We start from the raw sequence: 23,154 nt of genomic DNA, 5'->3' as shown, positions 1-23,154 counted from the left end.
TTCCCATGTGGAGAATCCAACACTTGTCCTTGTTAAATTTCATACGGTTGGTGACTGCCCAGCTCTCTAGTCTGTCCGGATCTCTCTACCCTTGAGGGGGTCCATAGCTCCTCCCAGTTTAGTATCATTGGCAAACTTACTTAACATACCTTCAACTCCTGCATCCAGATCATTTATAAAAACATTGAAGAGCACTGGCCCTAAAATTGAGCCCTGAGGAACCTCACTGGTGAGTGGCTGCCAGCCTGATGTGACCCCATTTATTAAAACTCTTTGAGCCTGACCAGTCAGCCAATTGTTCGCCCTACGTATTACGCACTTGTCAAGCTGTATACACGACATTTTCAGAGTTGGCTGGGAGTTTATCATTCCCCACACACACCCCCACTCCAGTCACGGCCTTCCAATACAGGGCTCCAAGAGTTCCAGGGCCCATCACTGGTCTTAAAGACAAAGGCAAAGAAAGGCAAAGAAGGCATTAAATGTCTCTGCTTTTCCAACAACCTTTTTGTGAGGTGAGTGACCTCATCAAGTAATGAACCAATGTTATCTCTGATCCTCCTTTTGTTGTTAACATATTTTAAAAATCCCTTTTTGTTGTCCTTCACAGTACTGGCCATCTTGAACTCTAATCATCTAATCGAGCTTTGGCTGCACAAATATTCTCCCTACAGTGGTGAACAGCATCCCAATAGTCATCCCACATTGCCTGTCCTTGCTTCCAGTGTCCATATACTTTCCTTTTCTACCTGAGTTCTACAGCAAGATCCCTGTTCAGCCAAGCTGGCCTTCTGCCCCGCTTGCTTGACTTCCCACACTTTGGAATTGCCTGCTTCTGCGCTCTTAAGAGATGGCTCTAAAAAGTGACCAGCATTCATGGACCCCAATACCTTCAAAAGCAGATTCCCAGGGGACCCTACTAACTAGCTCCTTCAGAAACCCGAAGTCTCCTCTCCGTATATCCAGGGTCGAAGTTTTGCTGGCAGTTTTTCTATCGCCAACGATTTGAAACTCCACTACTTCGTGATCACCGTGACCAAGACAGCCAGGGTACCCTTCCTTGTTGGCTTAAGAGTTAACCCTGAAATTCTTCCTTGCACTGAAGTATTATTCAATTTTTCATTGTTTCGGTCTGACACTTTCATGTAAATTCATAAACACAGCTAAGAGAAAAGTTTTAACAATTTCTTAGACAACTAGATGCTATAACAATGGTTATTTTACTTCAATCTCCTACCTATCTGTACTTTATAATAGTATTAGGATACAGAGATTTAAAAAGTCTCAGGATATAGGGAACCATATAAAAAGTAAAATAAAGTTAGCAATTTGTTTTAATATAATTTAAGACAACAACAGGGTTAAAGCTGAAGAGAGCCTCAGGATTAAGATGTAAATTAGTTTATCATGGTCTGATAAAAGTTTCATCAATCAAAATGTACAGCTCTGGTTTTATCATGAATGCTATTCCATCACGTACTTTTTTTTAAGATAATCTTTTTTTAACTATCTATAATGCAACATAAACTACTCTATTATTTCAAACCAATGAAGCTAAGAAAGTTTGAGTTGTTTTAGCTAGTAACATTTCATTTACTGCAGTGTAACCTGAATCAGAAGGATATGGTATTCCTGTACAAGAGGCTTTTTCTCAAGCTACCTCAGTCACGAACATAAGCAACGTGGTTACAACTGCATTTCAAGGCAAAGCTAAAGACTCTTCCCTCATTTCCTTCTGCAACCCTCTAATGAAATTGAGACCTCTCAACTTGTTACAAGAACAAGTTCTATTACAAAAGCACTATTACATTAGCTTAAGAGCAAGGAAACTTCACTGTCTTTCATGCAATAGTACGGCTAAGGGTAAAATTTAATTAGTTGAAGGCCTGATTAGTCAACTCAATAGTTTAATTCAGTTGCCCAACAAACACCCAATTTAACAGCACAGAATTTGTATTTAATCTTCAGCATTAATCCTCATAATAAGCAAGTGTTCTTAGGTCCTTTTGTGATATACTAGATTTATATAAATGAAAGCAGTCACCAGAATAAGAAGCACTCATCATAAGGAAAGGACAGCTATTTTGAAAATGTCTTATATTCAGAAACAAAACAGAACAAAAAAACCTAGATGTTTAGACAATCGGCATCAAAAGAAGCCTGAAATTTTAGAAAGTGAAATCAACCAGTCTTTTGTTATCAGCTTAATGTCACTGTGTTCAAAAAAGAAAACAAGTTAAATAATTAGATTCAGAGATGGAGAAAGTAAACGATTGCACACAAAATGACACATATGCATTTAGGGCTTTAGGTTTCTCTATCTCTTGGTTCGGAATTTCTGACATTTTTAGTAAAACACAATGAGAAATGAAGCACCTATTTTCTGTAGCGCAGAAGTAACTTCTGCTGAAGGAGAAAAAGTAAAATTATTAAGGCATAATTATCCTATTTGCTTGGTTTTGTCATCGTCCAAATCTAGAATCATCTACAAAATCTGCAAGTTCCAAGAAGCCTGGACTGCAATAAGATGGGTGTTTTACCACGGGGTAAGTATTGAGGAAAACCTGTTCAGTGAGTCTGACAACTCAGTATGATGAAGTCCTTGCTCTTCTTATGCACATGAACAACGTGAAGAAGAGAAAATGAAACTTCCTCTCCAGGCAATACTAAGAACTCTGAAGTGACTATGCAATTACTGGCTCCTTGCTCAGAATCACTGCGGGTGGAAGGAACCTCTTGAGATCATCCAGTCCCCATCCCAATGTGTGTCCTGACCCAGCCGCTGATCCCCCCCCCCCAAGCAGTATCAGCTACAGCAGGTTGCAACTCCACGACCTACCTCGGTAGTCTGTACCAGTGTTCAACCGTCACCCTCAGAGTAAAAAAGTTTTTCTTAAGTTTAAACAGAATTTCCTGTATTTCAATTTGTGCCTATTGCTTCTTGTCCTGCCACTGCCATGTATACAAATGAAATCATACATACAGCTACATCAAAGATACTGCTCTTCTACAGATCACTGCAGAATGAAACCATGAAAACTTCAAATTTTCAGACGTTAATACTCACTTCTGCTTTTTTACGTGCTTCCATAGCTTTCATAAGCATCATATGTTGTCTTCTCCTTTCTCGTTCCTATTGAAGCAGGTAAGATTAGAACAAAACTAATCCACATTTTCAAATCAGTAAAAAAGCTGAGTAACAAATTTAGCATTAATAGACAAGTCACAGTAAATACTAAATACAGGACAAGAATGGCCAAGTCTGTGCATGTTTTAGTTCAGGTTTAGAAAGCAAATACAAGAACAATCAAAAGCAAAAAGGTAAAGCAATGAACATGGAGACAGTGTAAAAAAGAAGCATACAGGTTTACTTATGGTCAGTTGTGATGCTCCTTCATAAGCTGGCAGAACAAAAAGCATAATGGTTGGCTGGAACAGGTCAGTTACCTTACATCTGCTATTACGGAACTTGCAATTTACTTCTTCAATAGCCAATTCAGCAGAAATTTAAAACTGGTTATTTTCAAACATTGCAAATATTAACATTTTTGTAACCAAGCAACAAATTAATATGATTAATTTTCTCAGCTCTAGATCAGTTTTAATCAAGCTAGTGGTGGCGCATATACATACGCAACGACACTTGCATTTACTGATGCCTGTCCCTCAATAAATTACGCATTAAGGAGCTGTATTCTAGAGCATTAAGTATGGGGGGGTTGCCTTAAAATCTGTAGAGTAAATCTTGGCCCCAGTAAAGGCTATGGGAATTTTATCATCTAATTCAGGGAGGCTAGGATTAGTTTCTAATGTTTCACTGTATGCTTATACCATTATGTATTTACCACTGACTGAAAGCTAATTTCCTCAGTACCTTACAAACTTAAGACATCATCCTGATTTCTAAAATAAGTTAATTCAAATTATATTTAAAATGTCTGGATTCATTCCCAGTGAATGGGACAAGACTTGCAAAAATTATCCAAGTTACTACCTATTAATTTTGCATTAATTAATCCCTGATCTTATACAGTAGTCCAATTTCTATTGGGACATCAGTAACATAGATCTCTGGTTTAAAACCTCTTATTTTTTTTATTGCCATGTTCAATTTATACACATGTTCAAGACATGTCTTTTTTTTTTCTTGACAAGACAAGCAGATGTATGCAATGCACTGTGCTGTAAAGCCATGCAGCAGTATGTAATATGACAGCAGCCAGTGCTACATTTTATGCATTGCTATGACAACCATATCACAACCAAATCACAATGCGGTGTTAGATGTACAAAAATAAACATACCCATACCATATCTAGTCTATGCCTCTCCAACTCCTGGTAGAAAGAGTTGGCACAACATTATGAAACAGAAATCACAAAGTCATAAAACCACTTTATAATCCCCCAGAAGACCCCAATACCAAAGCAAAGCAACAAATCATAAGGTGAAGGAAAATTTGTGCAGGAATCAAACCCAGAAATTTAAAAAGCGCATATTTTGAAGATTTTTCCCCCCCCGCCCCATATAGCTTAAGTAGTAGTTCACAATTGACATTCTGTCTGTTTGGTCAACTGAATGTATACCAACCTGGTGTTTCAGAAGAACAGCTTGCTGCCTTCGCATCTCTTTTTCCTGAAACAAAAGAACAAAAATGTATTTAAAATATCTATCAAAATTTACTTACCAAGTTGCACATTTTTGCCACACTAAAACAGCACATCTGAATTAAATTCTTACTTCCCCACCCCCCATAAACTGACCACAGAGAAGAATACACAGTATACATGACAATAAGTCTATTGAGTTGGGAGTTCCATGTTAAAATACACCAAAAATGCCAAATCAGTAATTGAAGTACATATATAAACTGAGTTTTCCAATGTTTGTAACAGAGTTCTGCAGTCTTGTATACATACAGCCTAGAAAAGATTATGCTTGCTGAGAAGCAACAGTTTTTGATACAGTGTGCTTAAAAGTATATTGTGAATAAAGTTAATGCACAAGCATTTGACGTTACACAAACCAAGCGTCACATAAACAAAACTCACACAAAAAGTGGTAATGGCACACAAAAAAATCACTGTTTCTCTATATATTCATGTGTGTATGTATGAATGCATGTATGTGTGTGTTTGCGTATACCACATACACAAACTTCTCTGTACGCTTCATGTATTTATATAAACATATGTACACATGCTATTCATATGACATCGCTATTTACAGTTTCATTATCAATTAATATTCTTCCAAATCTACTGCTTTTTTGCATCGTCACATATTATGCACAATAACACAGTTCTTGTTTTTGGAGCTCCTGTAAACTAACCTTTATTCGTTTTTCGGCCTCCAATAATTTCGCATTTGCTGCTTCTTCCTTCTTTTTCTTTTTTGCCTGTGCATGCAAAACAGGTCACACAACAGCAACATCACAACTTGAAAATAACGTGACTAGAAATAAAGTTACATGCCTTTAAAAGTTCAAACATCATCACATATTGTGTGTATTACAACAGATTTCTTTCCCAGTGCAGCTTTCATAATCGATCAATTCACAATTCATTTACTTTTTAAAAAATTAATCCAGAATTTCAAGTCCCATTCAAAATTGCTTCACCTGGTTATTATAGCTAAGAAAGTAAGTACACACAGAAACAAGAAAATATAAATGGCAAAGAGATTGCCAATAATTTTTCCATGAACGCAGAAGTGAAAACTAGTAATCTATCTTTGCCTGCATATGAGCAAACTAGTACAGTATACCAGCATATTCTAGCATATACATAAACGGTATTTTAAATCCACTGCACTTCAGCACAGAGCAGAGCATGATGCTGCTTTAACATCCTGTTATTGCAAACTTCTTTTCTAACAAAGGAATAGTTATGCTGTTAACTTTAATAAATAGAAGATTGTTTGTGTAGAAAGTTGGGAACTCAAGTGAATATTTGCAAGATTTGGGTCGTAATTAATATAGATTTTTTTAAGAAAAATATTTTAAGACACAGTTTTGAACTGGCCTTTGAAAGTCCAGGTTGTTAGAGCTGTTATATTTAGTTACATTCCCAACTGCATGTGTGACTATTAAAATACAATATTCTTTAAAATGGCAACACAAAAATCATATTTATGCCATTATTTTTACCTCTAAAATTTGCTGAGCTCGAAGTTCTTTTTCCATTCTGATTTGCTGGATTCGCTTAATTTTTTCCTACAAGGGGAATAAAATGATTTCTTTTTAAAAAAAAATATTGAGAAAGAAAATTTACATTTTAAAAAACAACAAAATTTATACACATATTTTTTTTGTTATCGAGTCTCACACCAATTGTAGTAAATTGTTCCCATTTAACAATGTACGTTTAGAATTTTTACCAGCATTAGAAGATGTCTGGTATATCAACCAACACTTATTTATGCATAGGTGCATAGGTTATTATCTCAAAAAAGCTGCTTGAGTCACAGTGACCAGGAACGGACCATTATGAAGAGAAGCGTTGCAACACTTTCAGCTGGACTTGCTGTAAAGTTTTAACAGCAAAACCCAGACCATGGAAAAGCCCTGCAAGCTGGGAGGCCTGAAATGGAGCTCAATGCTCTTCTTTGGAACAGCAGATGTTTTCCCAGGAGTGGGAAACGGTTCTCCGTCACCATCATGGTGTCAAAGTGTTTCCTGATGTTCAGGGGGAACCTCCCGTGGTTCAGTCTGTGCCCACTGCCTCTTGTCCTGTCACTGGGCACCTCTGACAAGACCTGGCTCTGTCCTCTTTGCAGCCTCCCTCCAGGGACTTACACACGGTGGTGAGATCCCCCTGAGCCTTCTCTTCTCCAGGCTGAGCAGGCCCACTGTCTACTATACTGAGCGCTTTCTTCATGGAAAAATCTAAACAGTTACCAGCAAGACTTAATTCTTATCTGTTCCTGGGATATTTAAGGTAGTCTGCAGTAACACCAATTTCAGTTAACTACCATTTAAAAAATAAAAAAAACCTATGTTTTTAATATCTGGATTTCAAAGACGTGAAAGGCCTTTATGTTTTCATTAGCTTTTTTAACACCTCAGGATGCCACTTTCAGGCAAAAGAATGAGAGATCTGGTTTTCTCGTACTATTTCTAAGTAGCGGGATGATGAAATCATACAAAGACACTGAGGTGCTGGAGCGAGTCCAGAGAAGGGCAACGATGCTGGTGAAGGGTCTGGAGCACAAGTCTGATGAGGAGCGGCTGAGGGAACTGGGGTTGTTTAGCCTGGAGAAAAGGAGGCTGAGGGGAGACCTGATCGCTCTCCACAACTCCCTGGAAGGAGGCTGTAGTGAGGTGGGTGCTGTTCTCTTCTCCCAAGTAACAAGCGATAGGACGAGAGGAAACGGCCTCAAGTTGTGCCAGGGGAGGTTTAGATTGGCTATTAGGAACAGTTTCTTCACCAAAAGGGTTGTCAGGCCCTGGAACAGGCTGCCCAGGGAAGTGGTGGAGTCACCATCCCTGGAGGTGTTTAAAGGACGTGTAGATGTGGTGCTCAGGGACGTGGTTTAGTGGTGGGCTGGGCAGTGCTGGGTTAATGGCTGGGCTTGATGATCTTAAAGGTCCTTTTGAACATAAATGATTCTATGATTCTATTATTTAATCCTAATTAAATGTTCTCTGAGACTAAAGAAACCCCCACAAACAAAATAAATCAAATACAGACATGTTTTGGTTTGCTAATTTCTGAGTCTGTTAGATGTGAAGCTTCTATAGAGATCTAAATGCAACTTAGCTGCGAAACAAAATTACTCAAGAGAGTCTAACACAGCAGGTTGAAAAGCTGTAACTAGAGCTCAAAAAATTTAGTTATAAACGATCTTTAGAAAAAACACAACTAAACAACAATATAAATAAGAAACCAGTCTTGAGACTACAGTGAAGACACTGTACCACTGAAGAAACATTTTCCCTGCAACAGACTTCAGATTTATCCTGTATGAAAGGCGTGAGGTATTTAAATCAGGAAGTTAATGAAATGTCCTAAGAAGCTGACACAGTGAAGGCAGTGGAAATCAAGCCTGGAATCCTCTCTTCACATGTCCAGCTTCAAAATTTTATTTAGAGCTAAAAATACACATTACATCACAAAATAACATATCATCAAGTGCAAATAGTTATAGAATTTCATGGAAATTTCAGTAAAAGTTTCTACCACAAATAAAAGATATTGGTTTTAATAGTAAACGTTCATCCTTTTGCACCTCCATATATCCCTTTAATTTAAGCCTCTATAAATACTACTATAATAAGAACATGAACATTGAACATAAACCAGTTAGTTCAAACAATATTTAGACATTCTTTTTAAAAAATAATTAAATGTACTATCTGTACTATGTGTACACATACTAATTCAACAGTAGTAGAGACTGAATTGGCCTACTGAAGCCAACTTCTCCTACTTTTAGAAGGTTCTATATACTTATTCTCTGTCACTGTAAGAGGGTAAAAACCTAAAGCAATAATGGCACTGCACTCAAAAAATGTCTTTTCACTGAACACTAAAAAAACTTGTCTTTTGACTGCTACCAGATGAAGTACCTAATTTCTGAACTCTGCAGTAGGTTTCATGCTGAACAGAACTAATATAAAAAAAACAACCACACTAATATATTTTTGGATGCAAATTATTGGCTTTTAAAAATTTTCAGATTCCTAACACACATAGCTTTTTACTAATATGTTAAAATCAGTTGTTAAAAAAGTTAAAAGCCTGCTTCCGTAAGTAGCTTCATTTGGTAAAGTTCATATGGGCTCACTTCTATTGGAAGTATTTGCTATGACAGTATTTCACAACAGTTGTATGTTTAAAAACATGTATTAATTCACTGGCAACCCTTCGCACAGAACCTAAAACCACTGATGGCCACCCAGAATCACTGAAGCAGCTAGTCATAATATTCCAGTATTTACAGAGATGTAACACTGTTTTCACAGAACCAAACAAAGGAAGACCGCATCACTGTACTTTACTAGCAGGCTTTTAATTTCTTACTGATATTGGCAAGCGATTACATATGTCAGGTGGCTTAAATCAACACAAACAAAACTGGGATGTCCTGACAATATGAACAACAATTATAGAGTTTAGAATTTTAAATAATATATACACTGTGTGCTCTTTAAAACCAGATTTGAAACATTCACTTTGTAATCATCATACTTAATAATTTACTAAATAATTCAAATACCCCTAATTCAGTAATTCAAAACATAATTTAAAGAACTTATTTAGCAATCACAGAAACTTTACCTGCTGCTTCATTATCTTTATCTGTTCCTTTTGCTTTCGCTTTTCTTCAGCTGCCATAATAGCTAACAAACAAAAGAGAACAAAAATTTAGTATGCGCAGAACATGACAAGACACAGGTAACTTTTCATAAATACTTTTCAAAATAATCTGCTAGCACGCACAAACTTTCATAAGTAATACTTACCTTGCTGTTTTTTTGCTTCTTTGGCAGCTCGAGCTTGTTCCTGCTTCTGTAGTTTTCTCAGTAGCTTTATTTGTGCTGCTTGCCTAGCTATTTCTGTTGTGAAAAGAAAATATGAAGTTTATAAAAACAGTGCTGTCCAACAATAAATATATACCTCATATTCCAGACATTTCCATGAGTTAAAGCTAGAGAAAACAGTGGATTTGTTTTGCACCCATTTATCTTGACAACATTTCACTATCCACTATCGTTAGTGGTATCTCATGTATCAGTAACTACATCAACAGTGCAAATGAACACGGACACTTTCTACATATAACAAAATACTATTTTTTGAGGAAGAAAGTATCTATTTAGTGATAGCATCAGGCCAATAACGCTGCTTCATTTAAAACCTTATTTCTTCTTTATTTTTTAAGGTAGAAAATATTTGTCTCAGAGTATGAAATCAACACGTTATTCAGAAAGCATGGAATTACTGTTTTCCTTATTAAGTCACCTCATATAATTATTTAGTCCGTTTTTACCAATGCAGTAAGAGTATACTCATCTGGGTCACAGTTCTCTTTACTGTGGCTACCTACAGCCAGCCGCTGTTCCACTAATTAACTTCCTGAAGCATTCTACTACTTCAGTATTTTTTATTTGAGAATATTTATGAAATTAGGACAAACTGTGCATGGACATACTGATGTAAGACAGCTGTAGGAAGGATTTTCTGGAGGTTGAACTGAGCTTGCTATTCAGAGGACTGAGGTCCAGAACCTTTTTGACGGCATTCTCCAAAATACTGTCAGCTTCTTGTGCAATGGCCAAGATGCAGGCAGACATACGGAAAATCCATGTATAGATAAGATGATGCTGTAGATAGCAAGGGTAGTGTAAATAGGTACACAACAACAGGGAAACCTTCAGGGCCAAGGGGAAACCACACAGAAGAGGTTACACCTTAATCGAAATAGATAGTAGCTGGAAATCAGAATTTACATTACAGAGGAGAATTTAAACTACGAACTGTGGGAAGGCCAACAGATGCAGAGGACCACTTAGTCTGAACTGACACAGGGAGGATGTAGTTAATGTTCAGCATTCGTTTGAAAAAGACAGATGGGAAACAAACACCTCTACTGCAAAAAACAGGGACAACAAATCAGGCCACCTGTATCTCCATTCAACTAGTATGTGCTGTATTGAGCAAAATTTAAGAGCTTCTAAATCAATCCAAAAAATCTAAAAAGAAATTAGGGAAATTAGAATTCCTGGTATCAAATAATAACCCAGATGTAATGGACATCTCACAGACACAGTAGAAGGATAATTAATAATACATGGTGTTGCCAGGTACCAATGTTACAGGTGTCCTGGTTTCAGCTGAATATCAGAATGAGCTGCACAGGCAGAAGACCAGCTTTCTATGCAAAGTGCAGTATGAAGTCACATAGCGTAAAAACAATGAATGAAGAGACATCCACGTAGGCCGTTTGGTGGAACCCTAAAAGAAGCTGTACAAAAGCAGTCTTCAAGTACGCATGCTTCAAGTGAGCAACCTAGAAGCAGTTTAAAAAAAATGTATACTTGTCCAGGTAAACGCTGAGCCACATTTAAAAAAGCAAAAAGGTAGTCCATATGTGGCTATTCAGAAAAGGAGGCCATCATATGAAAATGGTGAACATGTGAAAAATGAAAAGCTTGTTCAAATAAGAACATGAAAGCTTCTGACATGCCAAACTTAAAGAGAGAGTTAGGCTAAAAAAGAATTTGAAGAGCACCTTGCAATGGATGCCTGAGCAGACAGCAAAAGATCTTTACATGCATCACAACGGGAAGCCAGAAATGTAATCAGTGGGACCTAACAATGAACGGGATAGAAAAAATAGCCTTAGGAAAAAAGGTTACTGAATTCCTTGTGCCAGTCTCTAGCGCTGAAGAAGTTGGCTAGATTCCCCTACTCAGTGCATCGTCTACAGCAGACAGATCAAAAGAGCTAGATGAATTTGAGGTAAATATAAAAGAAGTGTTAGATCAAGATGGTAAGTCAGATTACCATGACGGGACAGAGTAAGCTGAGAAATCTGAGGGAACACTAACATGAAACCATAGAGACATTGGTCTGGGTGTTTACCATATTATTAACAACAGCCACTGTGCCATAGGATTGGTGACTTATCAACAAAAAAAAAAGGTTCTAGCAGAAGTCTTGGAAACTGCCAATCAGTTAGTCTGATTTTCCAGTCCTCTTGGGGTGGTAGAGTCTTATTAGTAAGTATTATGTCTTATATATACTTACTGAGTACATTATAAAACACCATCAGTTCAGACAGTCAGCGTGGCTTCTACAAAGGGAAATTCCGCCTAATTTCGGGTTTCAATGAGAGTGTCAGTAACAGGGAGATAAAGAGAATCTAATAGACATAAAGTATTTGGAATTTCAGGAAGTATTTGACTAGGTCCTAAGTCAAGTATTATTAATAGAATTAAGCTGTTACATCATTGAAGGAAAGCTTCACAGACTGAACACTTTAAATGACAGCAGGTGAAGGGCAGAGATCAGCAGTCACCTTTCGTGATGCAGAGAGCTAGTAGAGGGTTTCTTCACAAATCAATATTACAACCAGCTTTATTTAGTATCTTTTTTCATCAATGAAACCTGTAAATGGGACTGCAAAGTTAAATACAAAAATGTGAAGCATTTTTAAGTATTCTGGAAAATCCAAGGCTGTGCTGACAGCAAGGAAACTCTGGAAGAACCCTGCAAAACAGTGGGCAAAGGTACGAGAGGAGCTTCATCATACATAAACGTAAGGTAACACACCTAGGAAAGAAACACTGAAATGAGAGTACACATAACAGTATCAAAAGGGATGGACCAACTACCTTCTGAGAAAGACTGAAAGTTCTTGGGCTCTTCAGTTTGCAGAGGAGAAGACTAAGGACAGAGAGGATCAAGGTCTGCAAAATCATCAAGGTGATGGGCAACATAAACTGGAGAACTGTTATGCTCCAAACCCTGCAGTAATAAAACTAGGGAACACCCACTGACAGTAACAGAAGATCATTTTTTAAAAACGAAAATGGTCCAGTAGCAGACTGTTAGCAGACTTCTAGAACTTGTTGCCACAGGAGGCTGGTAGGGCAAACATTGTCAGGAGGTTGAAAAACAAAGAACAGGCTAATTCATGTGCAATGGTTCCATAAACGGAAAATAAACGTAGCAAGAAAAAAAATGTGCTCTACAACATCACTGATAAAACACCTTAGGATGCCATGGTACATGTATGAGGAAATAAATGAACCAAGAGGTGATCAGGCTCACATGCCTTCTCCAAGTGGCATTTCCTATGGCCACTACTGGAGAAAGAGCTCTGCACTAGATGAACCCCTGGGCTGAGCCACTGAGACATTTCTTGTGTTCTCAGAGGGGAAAAAAGCAGCAAGGTAGATACAAACGTACGTAACATCAAATATTACGTACATTCTGAATCTTCTTGCATATACAGATGATATGTTTTTGTTTATTTTCTTAAATGCTGTAGTGTGTGGTGGGAAAATATACATGGGAGAGTGCTGCTAAATATCCCCCGCACACCCCGTACAGTGACCAATATAGAGAAAGGGAAGACATAAAGTGAAGAAAAGTGGCTTGGCAGTGCTAGGTTAACAGTTGGACTTGATGATCTTAAAGGTCTCTTCCAACCAAAACGATTCTAGGATTCTATGAAAGATGGCTTAGTGACTAGGGCTTATCTTTTCCCACTGAGAAGAAAATACTTCTGGAATCAGTTACTGTGTCTCAACAATAAATACACAGCCTCTCAGCAAATCCTACGATGTTTCAGCATCGGTTTCCTAATTCTCGGACTGAACAAAAGGTGCTGGTGACCTTAACACACGGGTAAAATAGCTGTGCAACACTACAAGACATACCACGTACTAAGGTATTTCTAAAACTGCCTTCTCTCTGTCCATGTGTCCAAAGCATCACCATTGCATGCCTTAAATACTTCTATACAGAACAGTACTCTTTGCAGGCAACGAGGGAAAAAGATGCAAAGAATCACACCAAGGCAGATATGACAGGCATACGTACTGTTAGCAAGGACGTTATGCAAAATACAAGGTAGCTACCCAAACATGTTCACGGTCAGCACATGAAAGAACAGTTAAGTCTTGAGTTAAAAAAAACATCCTGACTCCTGGGCTGTAAGAATTTTTCATATTGGATTAGATGCATTCAGAAAATATGATAGAGTTATGGACTAAAGAATTGACATTCAGAAGTCATGTACCTGATGTTTATTTAAAACCAGGCCCTCATGCTTCTGATATATAGCAGTACTTGATACCATGAAAGTTTTACTGTCAACATTGGTACTACTTATTATAGGATCCTATTCAGCCATCTGGGCATTTAATCACTATCAAGGATTTCACAAGAAAAGCATTTTCCCTAGAACAGCCAAAAGCTTCACAGAAATGCTAACTTCAGTGGTTCTCAATTTCAGTTCCCATTTCTAGGTCCGCTGTTGTTTGAGACGATACAGGGGAAAACAAAGATCTGTTAATTTTTGCCAATTTAAAAAATATGTAAGTAGTAACAAGATTATTGGATGTCTGCTGTAACTATAGAGTAAGCTCTTAGACATGCATTTACACAAATACTTCTTCCTTTGAATCACATATACATTTACTGATCTTGAAGAAGAAAAAGGGTTCACTAAAAGCATGTGACAAATTTCCAAAATAAAATGTTGTATACTAATATGCTAGTGAAACACATCGCTCCTTTTTAGAAAAAAGATTAAGTCTCTATATACTGACACCCTCTGTTCGTGAAAATAGTAACATACTTCTTACCTTGAGCCTGGAGCTTTCTAAGAAGCTTTGCATCAGTGTTGTCTAGAAATTCAGTGCTGCCAACATTTGGAGGTCGGCCTTTGCGTCGTCTCATTCTTGACTCCTCTCTACAGTGCTGTCTGTCTGGATTTGGTGGTCGTCCTCTACGCCCTTCCATAGCTCTGATACGGGGAATGACTTCCTCTTCCTTCAGAAGACACCACTGCACACCCTTTTAATTGACACATTTCACAGACAGGTATTATAAACACAGATTAAAAAAAGGAAAAATAAATCTAAGACACTTGAGAACATGAACAGCAAGAGATTATTTTTTTTTTCCAAATAAGTTATATATATAAAATATGCGAGAGCTGTGATGTACTTTTTGGGTAGTACAATGTTTTGACAATGCACAGAAGCTATATACTGAGAGCTTATCACTACGAACTTTTGTAAATTGTACTACTATGCAAGATTTTGAAGATGATTCAGTGACATACACAGCTATTACCTAGCAGGTATGCCGCTACTGTGATAGTTTTAATTATTCCTGACCAAATCCCTTACTGCTCTACCCTTTTAAAAATGGCAATTTCTTATTATGTAAGCTCAAAAATAACTACTCTGCTTTCACAAAATCCACTGCTCAATGTGAATGAAAAAGAGTGTCAAGCTACGTGTCACTGTCTTCCAACTGTTAAGAGTTTACAAAATTTCTGACGTACATAACAAGCAAATGCAGCAGTATATTTTCAAATACTGCTTTCTGGAGCGTTGTAGATCTTAACAACTAGGTTGAAAAAACACAGACTCATATTACTCTTTAAGTTTTATTTAGTAGAATTTAGTTCTCCCCTCATCCACTGCAAGAAAATTAATTTCTGTGCCACCCTGAAGCAATCAGAAGTTTATAACTTTTAAGAATCCATCTATCTGAGCAGTAAGTTAACTATATTCTCTAACTAAAAGAAGTATGTAGCAATCCAGTCAACCTTTTATTTCACTATTACTACTGGGTTTTGGTGGAATCTCAAAAACAAATACTGAAACACTTTGTTAACACAAATATCCAAGTTAGTCCTCACATAGAAATAACTTTACTTCAACTGATAAAAAGTGGATTTTATTGCATCTACAGAGCAGAACAGGAACATGGTCTATCTGATCCTGTTTGTTTGAACATGAATATTTCAAAATTGTAACTTCTTTCACCATTTCCGTAAGTTTTTGAGAAATGCAGGGAAAAGAATGTAAGCTAAGTATCCTTTGGGACTACGCCATAATTTGCCTTAAAAAGGTTTATAAAAGATTTTGAAAATGTCTGCTGAAGCAAGAATGAAAGTTGGTAACTTACAAAACACATTAATTAAATATTTGTTCAGAAAAAATACATTTGCATTACCAAAGTTTTCACATTTATATGTACATAAATACTGAAATCAAATTTGACGTACCAGAAAATACATTTTTATTTACTTATTCTAACAATTTATCTTTTAATTCTTTCTGCTCATTCTTCATAATTACAAATATTTAAGATTCAACAAAAGAAATGACATTTTGCTAATGCAGCATTCAGATTCCAAGGAAGCTATCCATCTCTGCAAAGATACTTTTTGAAGTCTGAATCGCTCCCAGTACAGACCATCCCAAGAGCACATCTCACACTTAGTTTACAGACATTTCAAAGGGCTTTGTTACAGGCTACGTTCCTAAAAACAAGCTGTTCAGAACCATGACCATATCACTATGTGTACAATACATCATCACTAAGGACTTTTTAATCCAAAATAGCTACCTCTATCACTTAAACAGACGTTAATTCATTTTCTATCTTTAAGAGTACTACTTAGGCGTACATTTTCACTTCACTGGCTAGTCCCTGACTTGCAGTTTATCACAGGTTCAGTTTGTTGAGCAATGTAAGCTAGATTTAATCCTGCACTTATCACCTACACCAACCTCCAACCTAGGAAATCTTATCCCATAAACTCCAAGTGCCAGATGGAAGGCCAAAAAAAAAAAGGGGGCAAAATAGAATTCAAAGAATTCAAGAAGCAGCCATAGTTCAAGAGGTACCTTAGATACTACAATGGCGATTGCTCTTGCTCAGTATTTGTGTTTTCTATGGTTAATGATACTAATGATAACAAATATGCAGAAAAGAAAGATAGAGTGTCTACAAGATCATTAGTGCCACACAGACCATGGATACATTTTCCTAATGCCTCCCAAAAGACTGCAGGCCATCAAATGAAGCTAGTAGAAAGTTCAATAAGCAAAAGGAGCTGGCATTTCAAGGAATGGGGAAAAGACTGTTTAATGTCCTGCGACAGCACATCATGCAACATGTTTCCACAAGTTTAAGAGAGGGCAAGACAAAAATAGTCCAGAACAGATACCTTTAAGGATTAAGCAGGAGGCAACTGACCATCTCTATTTTGTGCTCAGATATCTTTTAAAATCTGACCCAAAATACATTTCTATTAGAAGTATGTACAATCTGATATTCTGTGAATTTTCAATATTCCAAAGAAAAAATATGGGGGATGTGCCCCAACACAAGGAGAATCAAGGGCTTCCATAAAATCTACACTTCGCTATACAAACATTACAGAAAAAACAGGAGTAACACTGAAATGTTGTGTTTTATTTGGAAACTAATCAAAATAAGAACTTAATTCAATTTCTCACCTTCAGGCATCTACCATCTATTGCAATACTGTACTGTAATCAGGACATTTGCCAAAAAGGCACCAGATAACTATGTGTGGAAGCAGAATCAAGCTCAAAGCCTGTTAACCAAACTAATTAACAAAGCCATAGGCACTTTGCAAGAAGCAGACATCCTCATTAATTTTAGTTTAGATTTGTGAGAAAAAGTTAACAACAAAGCTTTCTAAACTGAATTGCAGAATTCAGAATAGGACATTTTAAATTCCAGCTTGTAGAAAAGGAAGCAAATAATTACTATTACATTACAAATGCATATGACCGCTGATCTTATAGTTGGCCATTCTGTATGGTATTTCTATTGTGTCTGTAATAAACTTATTCACAGAACAGTAAACAACGGTAAGCTTAAGAATTGGCTTAAAAGAGGTAGATCATGCCTTACAAAGATGCACTGTATTTGTTCTCAGGCAGCACCATAATCAGACACTTGGAGAAAGACTAGCGTACACAGGAGTTACTTCACACTAAGGAGATGGGAAAAAGTACTTTAAGTAGTTTCCTCCCTTCCTGATCCTGAATTCAGCTACCTTCCTAGGCAAGCATTCAGACTTGTTGGAAAACAACAACATTATTTTCATAGCCTTATGCAAAATCTTATTGGGAAAAATGTTTACCATGACTTAACAATTACTTCCAGAGACCTATATCCAGGTTAAAAAGTCTGGGGTTTGTGCCCTTACTGATATTTCGTCTTCAACTAAAACAGATCTGAGTGAAGCTGCATGAAGAGTCAAGTTTTCCCTAATTACATAATGATCCTGCAAAGGGAAGGACAGAGAGAGCTGGGCCTGCTCAGCCTGGAGAAGAGAAGGCTCAGGGGGATCCCACCACCGTGTGTAAGTCCCTGGAGGGAGGCTGCAAAGAGGACAGAGCCAGGTCTTGTCAGAGGTGCCCAGTGGCAGGACAAGAGGCAGTGGGCACAGACTGAACCACGGGAGGTTCCCCCTGAACATCAGGAAACACTTTGACACCATGACGGTGACTGAGCACTGGAGCAGGTGGCCCAGGGAGGTTGTAGAATCTGCCACCTTAGAGATTTGCAACAGCTGTCGGGACATGGTCCTGGGTATCTGGCTGTAGGTGATCCTTCTGGAGCAGGGGGGTTTAGACAAGGTGACCTCCAGAGGTCCCTTCCAACCTCAACCATTCGGTGATTCTGTGATGGATACTCTTGCAGTTCTATATAAATCAAAGCCAGCAAGATGCAATCTTAGCACACAGCTCAGTATCACTCCATAATACTCTCTTCCACCTACTACTTGATGCAGTATTGCTATCCATATTACCCAAACTCATAAGGACCTGTGCCCTCTCCATCACACCAAATCACATTCAAACTAATCTTTCTAAACCACAGCAGTTTAAAGCCTCCAGGTCCTGTCACTGAATTTCCACATTTGCCAAACTTCAAACATTCCTCTAACCCTACTATTTCATGGCCCACTTCTACCAGATACGCTTCTCTGTTAAATCAGTTAATCACTGCTTTGAATAACCCGTACTATCTAGTTGCTAGTCTACCAGGAGAGAGAAACACAGGCACTATCAGAAACAGGTAATCCATGTATTTCTGGCTTGCTATGGGTAATTCTTCAATATAACTGATTTAGCCCTTAGAGAATTTTCTCCGCATTCCTTCCTGTAAAAATCTCATGCTTCAGGAAGTTCAGATGGTATTCTCCATACAGGAAACACTTGTATTTAAACATGTATTTTATATATACTATGCACATGAATAATTGAAAAGAGTGTGATTTAACACATACACATAAATTACTATCAATATTAGGTTTATACAGTACAGGAAGAAATAGAGTTTTAGTCAGAAACATCTGAACACCGACTAAGATGAAATATGTAGCTCAGAGTTCTTTCGTACTAGACAAATCCAGGCTCAGAGCTGATCATAAGGCATGCCAAACTCCTGCAACCTCCTTATAAAATCAGAGAGGAGCAGTTTCTAACACTGCCCAGGATCAAGCTCTCAGCAGCTCAATATAACTACTATTAAGAAATATGCACAATTTCTAGAAAGAATTAGCTAAAAACAGGCAATGCTTCAGATTGTAGCAAAAATTACTTCACCTAAATTTAAGTTAATGTTCCTTGGATCAAAGACTTTACTTTTTAAAAAGTGGATACCTGCGGTCCATCTCTGGCTTCATAGAAGTCACCCACTCCTATTTTTGCACTGAAGCTGAAATTGTCCCTTGAGATATCCATTATTCCATTTCTGCTGAGATACTGAAAAAATCACATATTTTTCGACTTCAGCTTGTAAATAATTACAACCCAGCTTTGATGTACAGCTAACTTTGTGAGTGTAATGTTTTGCATATTCTACCAAAGGGATATGCATTTATAGGAGATCAAATCAGTAACAGACTGAGATACATTATGCCTCACATCACAGGATATTTTGAAATAAGTATCTTTATTGGAGGAAAAAAAATGGCATTTTTTAATTGCAAGCATGCTTAGTAGCATTAGAACACAGAAGTTAAAAAAAGGAATGTACCTTTACTACTTCAGGATATTGTCTCAGCTTCTTTCCACAAGGTGCAAAATATGCTACTTCTCCTTGAAGGCGACCACTAAAGTTTCTTATTCGGGTTTCTCTTTGCCAGCTAGAGTAGTATGAAATAGGTGCATACAACAATACACTTTTTAAAAAACAAGTAATTAAATGTCAATTGAAGATTTTTACATAAAAAGGCACATATCTAAAATGTGGCAAGAGCATCATAAATCAAATAGGGAAACCCAGAAATTGTTACCATGTAGATTGTCCAAACTCCGACTATATATGGATATATTTATATCGAGCTACTTACACGTTACCAGATTTTAAATGGCTTAGAACTATATTTCAGGGAGTTATTTGGAATCAATACTGGCTCAGATCTAACCATCAGGATTGATTTCCAGTGGCAAAACTGCTAAAAGGCAGGTTATGTTTGCAAAAGAGCAAACGTGATGCACAAAAATTAACACATGAAATATGCTGACACTTTAATAAGAGAGATCCAAAGTCACCGTGAGTTGGAAATCTAAATTGCTGAAGCCCTGTCCTTATTATCCAGCCTCAAAAAATTTTGAACTGTCATTTCATTACCAACTGACTTTTGAAGGTATTATTATCTCCCTTTAAGGAATATCAAATATATACATAACCTACCCGTATTCGAGAGGAACACGCAGCTCCCGTTCATCTGTCACTCTCCGTCTTTTTGAAATACCTAAAGCAGAATTTCTGATTAACACCTAAGAGAATTTACAAAATGAAAAACATGTTCCTAAAATATACTATTTATCCCTATATCCCCAAACCAAAAAAATGAATCATTTTTACGTTCTAGACATTACATACCTCAAGTACCAAGAAAATTAATGTAACTATTCTCATTTTGAAATACATTTTCCTCCAAGTTTCCTTTAACCTCTTCTTCTAAAATTGTGAACAGAAGAAAGCCTAATTATGCCATACTAAACTGCTTGCCTTGTTTGGGTCTCTCAGACGTCACTAAAATATTTCCTTGCACACCTGTTTTTCTATACTAGACTAAATTTTTTCAGTACAGAAGATGAAAATGAAAACACTCTTTAGTTTAAAAATCCATACATTACAATAGGCTCAGTCTTCAAAGAGCACTGCATATGGATTGTGGACAACTGCCAAATGCAGAAAATTTTCAGCGTTATTCCAGTTTTTCAGAGCCCAAACAGATGTTGTGTTTGGTGCTAGTCAAGAGACTGAATCAATAGTATGACAGAGACAATCACTAAACGCGGGGGTTTACAGAGTGCCAAAGGCGGACACTTTTCTCAGGCCTCTGAGAGAGCTGTAGGACATGAACTATGTATAAAAACTTTTGGAAGATGCATTTCTCAAAAAGGTAGTTTGGATCTTGTGTAAAGAATGTGACATTTCTCTGTGGAAACAGACATGAGAGAGTACCATTATGAGACTGAACCCTTGAAACTCGCTCCGACCTCTTAGAGCCAGGAGGACTGTCATCTGCAGCAATGGCACAGGTTTCCAACTGAGACGCCTGCACGGTCTGGAAGCAACTGCTAAGAGTCCTCTACAGAAAGCAGTGAGGAACTGCCCGTGCTTGGATGCCAAACTTCTTGGACAGATGTCCGCAGTCTTAAACTAACCTGACTGTTACGTTACTTCTAATAGTCACAGTGAGGGGAGGGAGATTGCTTGTCCAAATACAAGGGAATTGAAAAAAAAAAAAAGAGTTGTCCAGTGAAAAATGGGTACAGAGAAGAGACACAACACCTCTTCAGTGACTTACCAGCTTTAGGCAAAATGGACACAAAAATATTTTAATTATATTACAGCGATCCTTATTAGGAAAAAGTTCTACACCTAAAACAAGGATGCAAAATTAACTTATTCTACCTCCCACCTTTATAAGCAGACAAAAATCCTGTATCAGTCTTTTCAAAGCATCATAAATCAATACAGATTCCTGAGCAAAAATATTAACTTTCTATTTTAACAATGTGAATTACTCCTAATGTTTAGGAAATCTTTTACAAACTGTGTGATTAATAGGCCTGCTTCTGGGAAAAATATGAACTAGATCACATTACACTGCTTCAAAGTTAATGCCCTTGATGACATGAAATTCCTATTCCACTGAATCCAAATATAAAAACCAATTTATGAGCGGATGTCCCCATTTAGAATCTACTTACTTGCATGTTAATTAAATATCAAATTTCTAATTCAAAGTAGTAAATATGCAATTTCATTTAATTGTTACCATGCAAATTGAGAAGTGTGACTTTCAAAAATGCATTCTTTTCTGTAGCAGCAGTAATTACTAAAACTTACAAATTAATCTCCAAATGAAGAATTATAAACACTATGTAACATCAGGCATGATGCTTTTCATGAACCTTTTAAAAATAATTCCTTGCACGTAATCCATAAATTCTACTGAGAATTTTGAAAGAATAATGAAGTTGTATTTTAACTAAATACAGTTATTTAATTTGTTGAGGAAGGGGCAGGAATTCAAGACTCAGAATGCAAACTATAATACACAGAAATTAGAAATAACTAGTTGAGAATAAAATGGTAAATAACAAACACTAAATAAGTGGTTTTATGTGATAAATATCAACTCTGCCTATTTCATCCTACCTTCTCTCAAATAATTATATGAGCTAAAATGTCCTGGACTAAGTCTAATGTTCAGATCTTGAGAACTTGCAATTCTGCTGACTGATTTTAATGTCTATTGCAAACATCCGTGAAAAGATCACAGAACCACAGAACAGCCCAGCTTGGAAGGGACCTCAAAAGATCATCTGGCCCAAGCTTTTGTGGGAAAGGGAGCCCTAGATGAGATTATCTAGCACCCTGTCAAACTGCATCTTGAAAACCTCCAGTGTCGGGGACTCCATCACATCCCTGGGGAGATTGTTCCAGTGAATGATTATTCTTACTGTAAAAATTTCTTTCTTTCATCGAGGCATCACTTGATACCAGTGTCTAAACTACTTTTATAACTACTTTTACAACGCATACCGCTTAGATGTTACATTGTACTATAACAAAAGACATTCAGGTACCACAGTGTGTACTTGGTGTAAGGGTAGATGGTGCTGTCCCAAGAAAAACCGCAGGCTGGGACTCAGGACATAAGGCAGCTGGCGCAGAGCCTGGAGTCTTTGCTACTTGGAGATTAAGTGGGGTGGAGTGGGCTGCCAGACCGATGGAAGAGCTCTTCACAGAGGATGAAGTTTTATTCAGTTTCAGTGGAGTTTTTTCTCCCTCAGTGTCTGTATCAGATTCATCTTGATCTTTATCATCCTCATCATCTTCATCCTCAGACCCTTCTGTATCTGACTCAGAATTACTGTCAGACTCTGTTTAAAAGGAAGTGTGGCAAAAGGCACGTTATGACTTGATAACGAATGGAAAATAAATCTAAGTTTTAACACTTGCAAAGTCTTTTGTCTAATTAAATAAGAAGCTTTGCAGACTTCAATATTTTTATATAACATTGATTCAGTATAAATAGAAGGTTATAATTAACTACCTAAACTTTGAAATTACTACAAGATGACAGCATAAAGTAATTCTGCATGACAAC

The 23,154-nt window shown here is 37.2% G+C and overlaps 1 protein-coding gene across 20 annotated transcripts in view; it reads right to left on the bottom strand.

Moving 5' to 3' along the window:
- Positions 1–23,154, bottom strand: part of BAZ2B (bromodomain adjacent to zinc finger domain 2B) — a 158,142-nt gene that overhangs the window by 28,739 nt on the left and 106,249 nt on the right. For 8 of the 20 annotated variants that reach the window (XM_054829077.1, XM_054829078.1, XM_054829076.1 and 5 more), the window contains 12 exons: positions 22,631–22,927; positions 20,217–20,277; positions 19,557–19,665; positions 19,181–19,282; positions 14,321–14,531; positions 9,467–9,559; positions 9,282–9,343; positions 6,149–6,214; positions 5,333–5,398; positions 4,591–4,635; positions 4,305–4,337; positions 3,068–3,133 (listed from right to left, as the gene is read on the bottom strand). In XM_054829077.1, the coding sequence (XP_054685052.1) occupies positions 3,068–3,133; positions 4,305–4,337; positions 4,591–4,635; positions 5,333–5,398; positions 6,149–6,214; positions 9,282–9,343; positions 9,467–9,559; positions 14,321–14,531; positions 19,181–19,282; positions 19,557–19,665; positions 20,217–20,277; positions 22,631–22,927 (1,211 nt within the window). The remainder of the gene's footprint in view (positions 1–3,067; positions 3,134–4,304; positions 4,338–4,590; positions 4,636–5,332; positions 5,399–6,148; positions 6,215–9,281; positions 9,344–9,466; positions 9,560–14,320; positions 14,532–19,180; positions 19,283–19,556; positions 19,666–20,216; positions 20,278–22,630; positions 22,928–23,154) is intronic. The other 12 variants (XM_054829088.1, XM_054829090.1, XM_054829094.1 and 9 more) reach the window with 7 other exon arrangements.

This window comes from Grus americana, chromosome 6 (assembly GCF_028858705.1).
Source record: "Grus americana isolate bGruAme1 chromosome 6, bGruAme1.mat, whole genome shotgun sequence".
Taxonomy (NCBI): domain Eukaryota; kingdom Metazoa; phylum Chordata; class Aves; order Gruiformes; family Gruidae; genus Grus; species Grus americana.
This window is presented reverse-complemented; position numbering and strand designations above follow the sequence as displayed.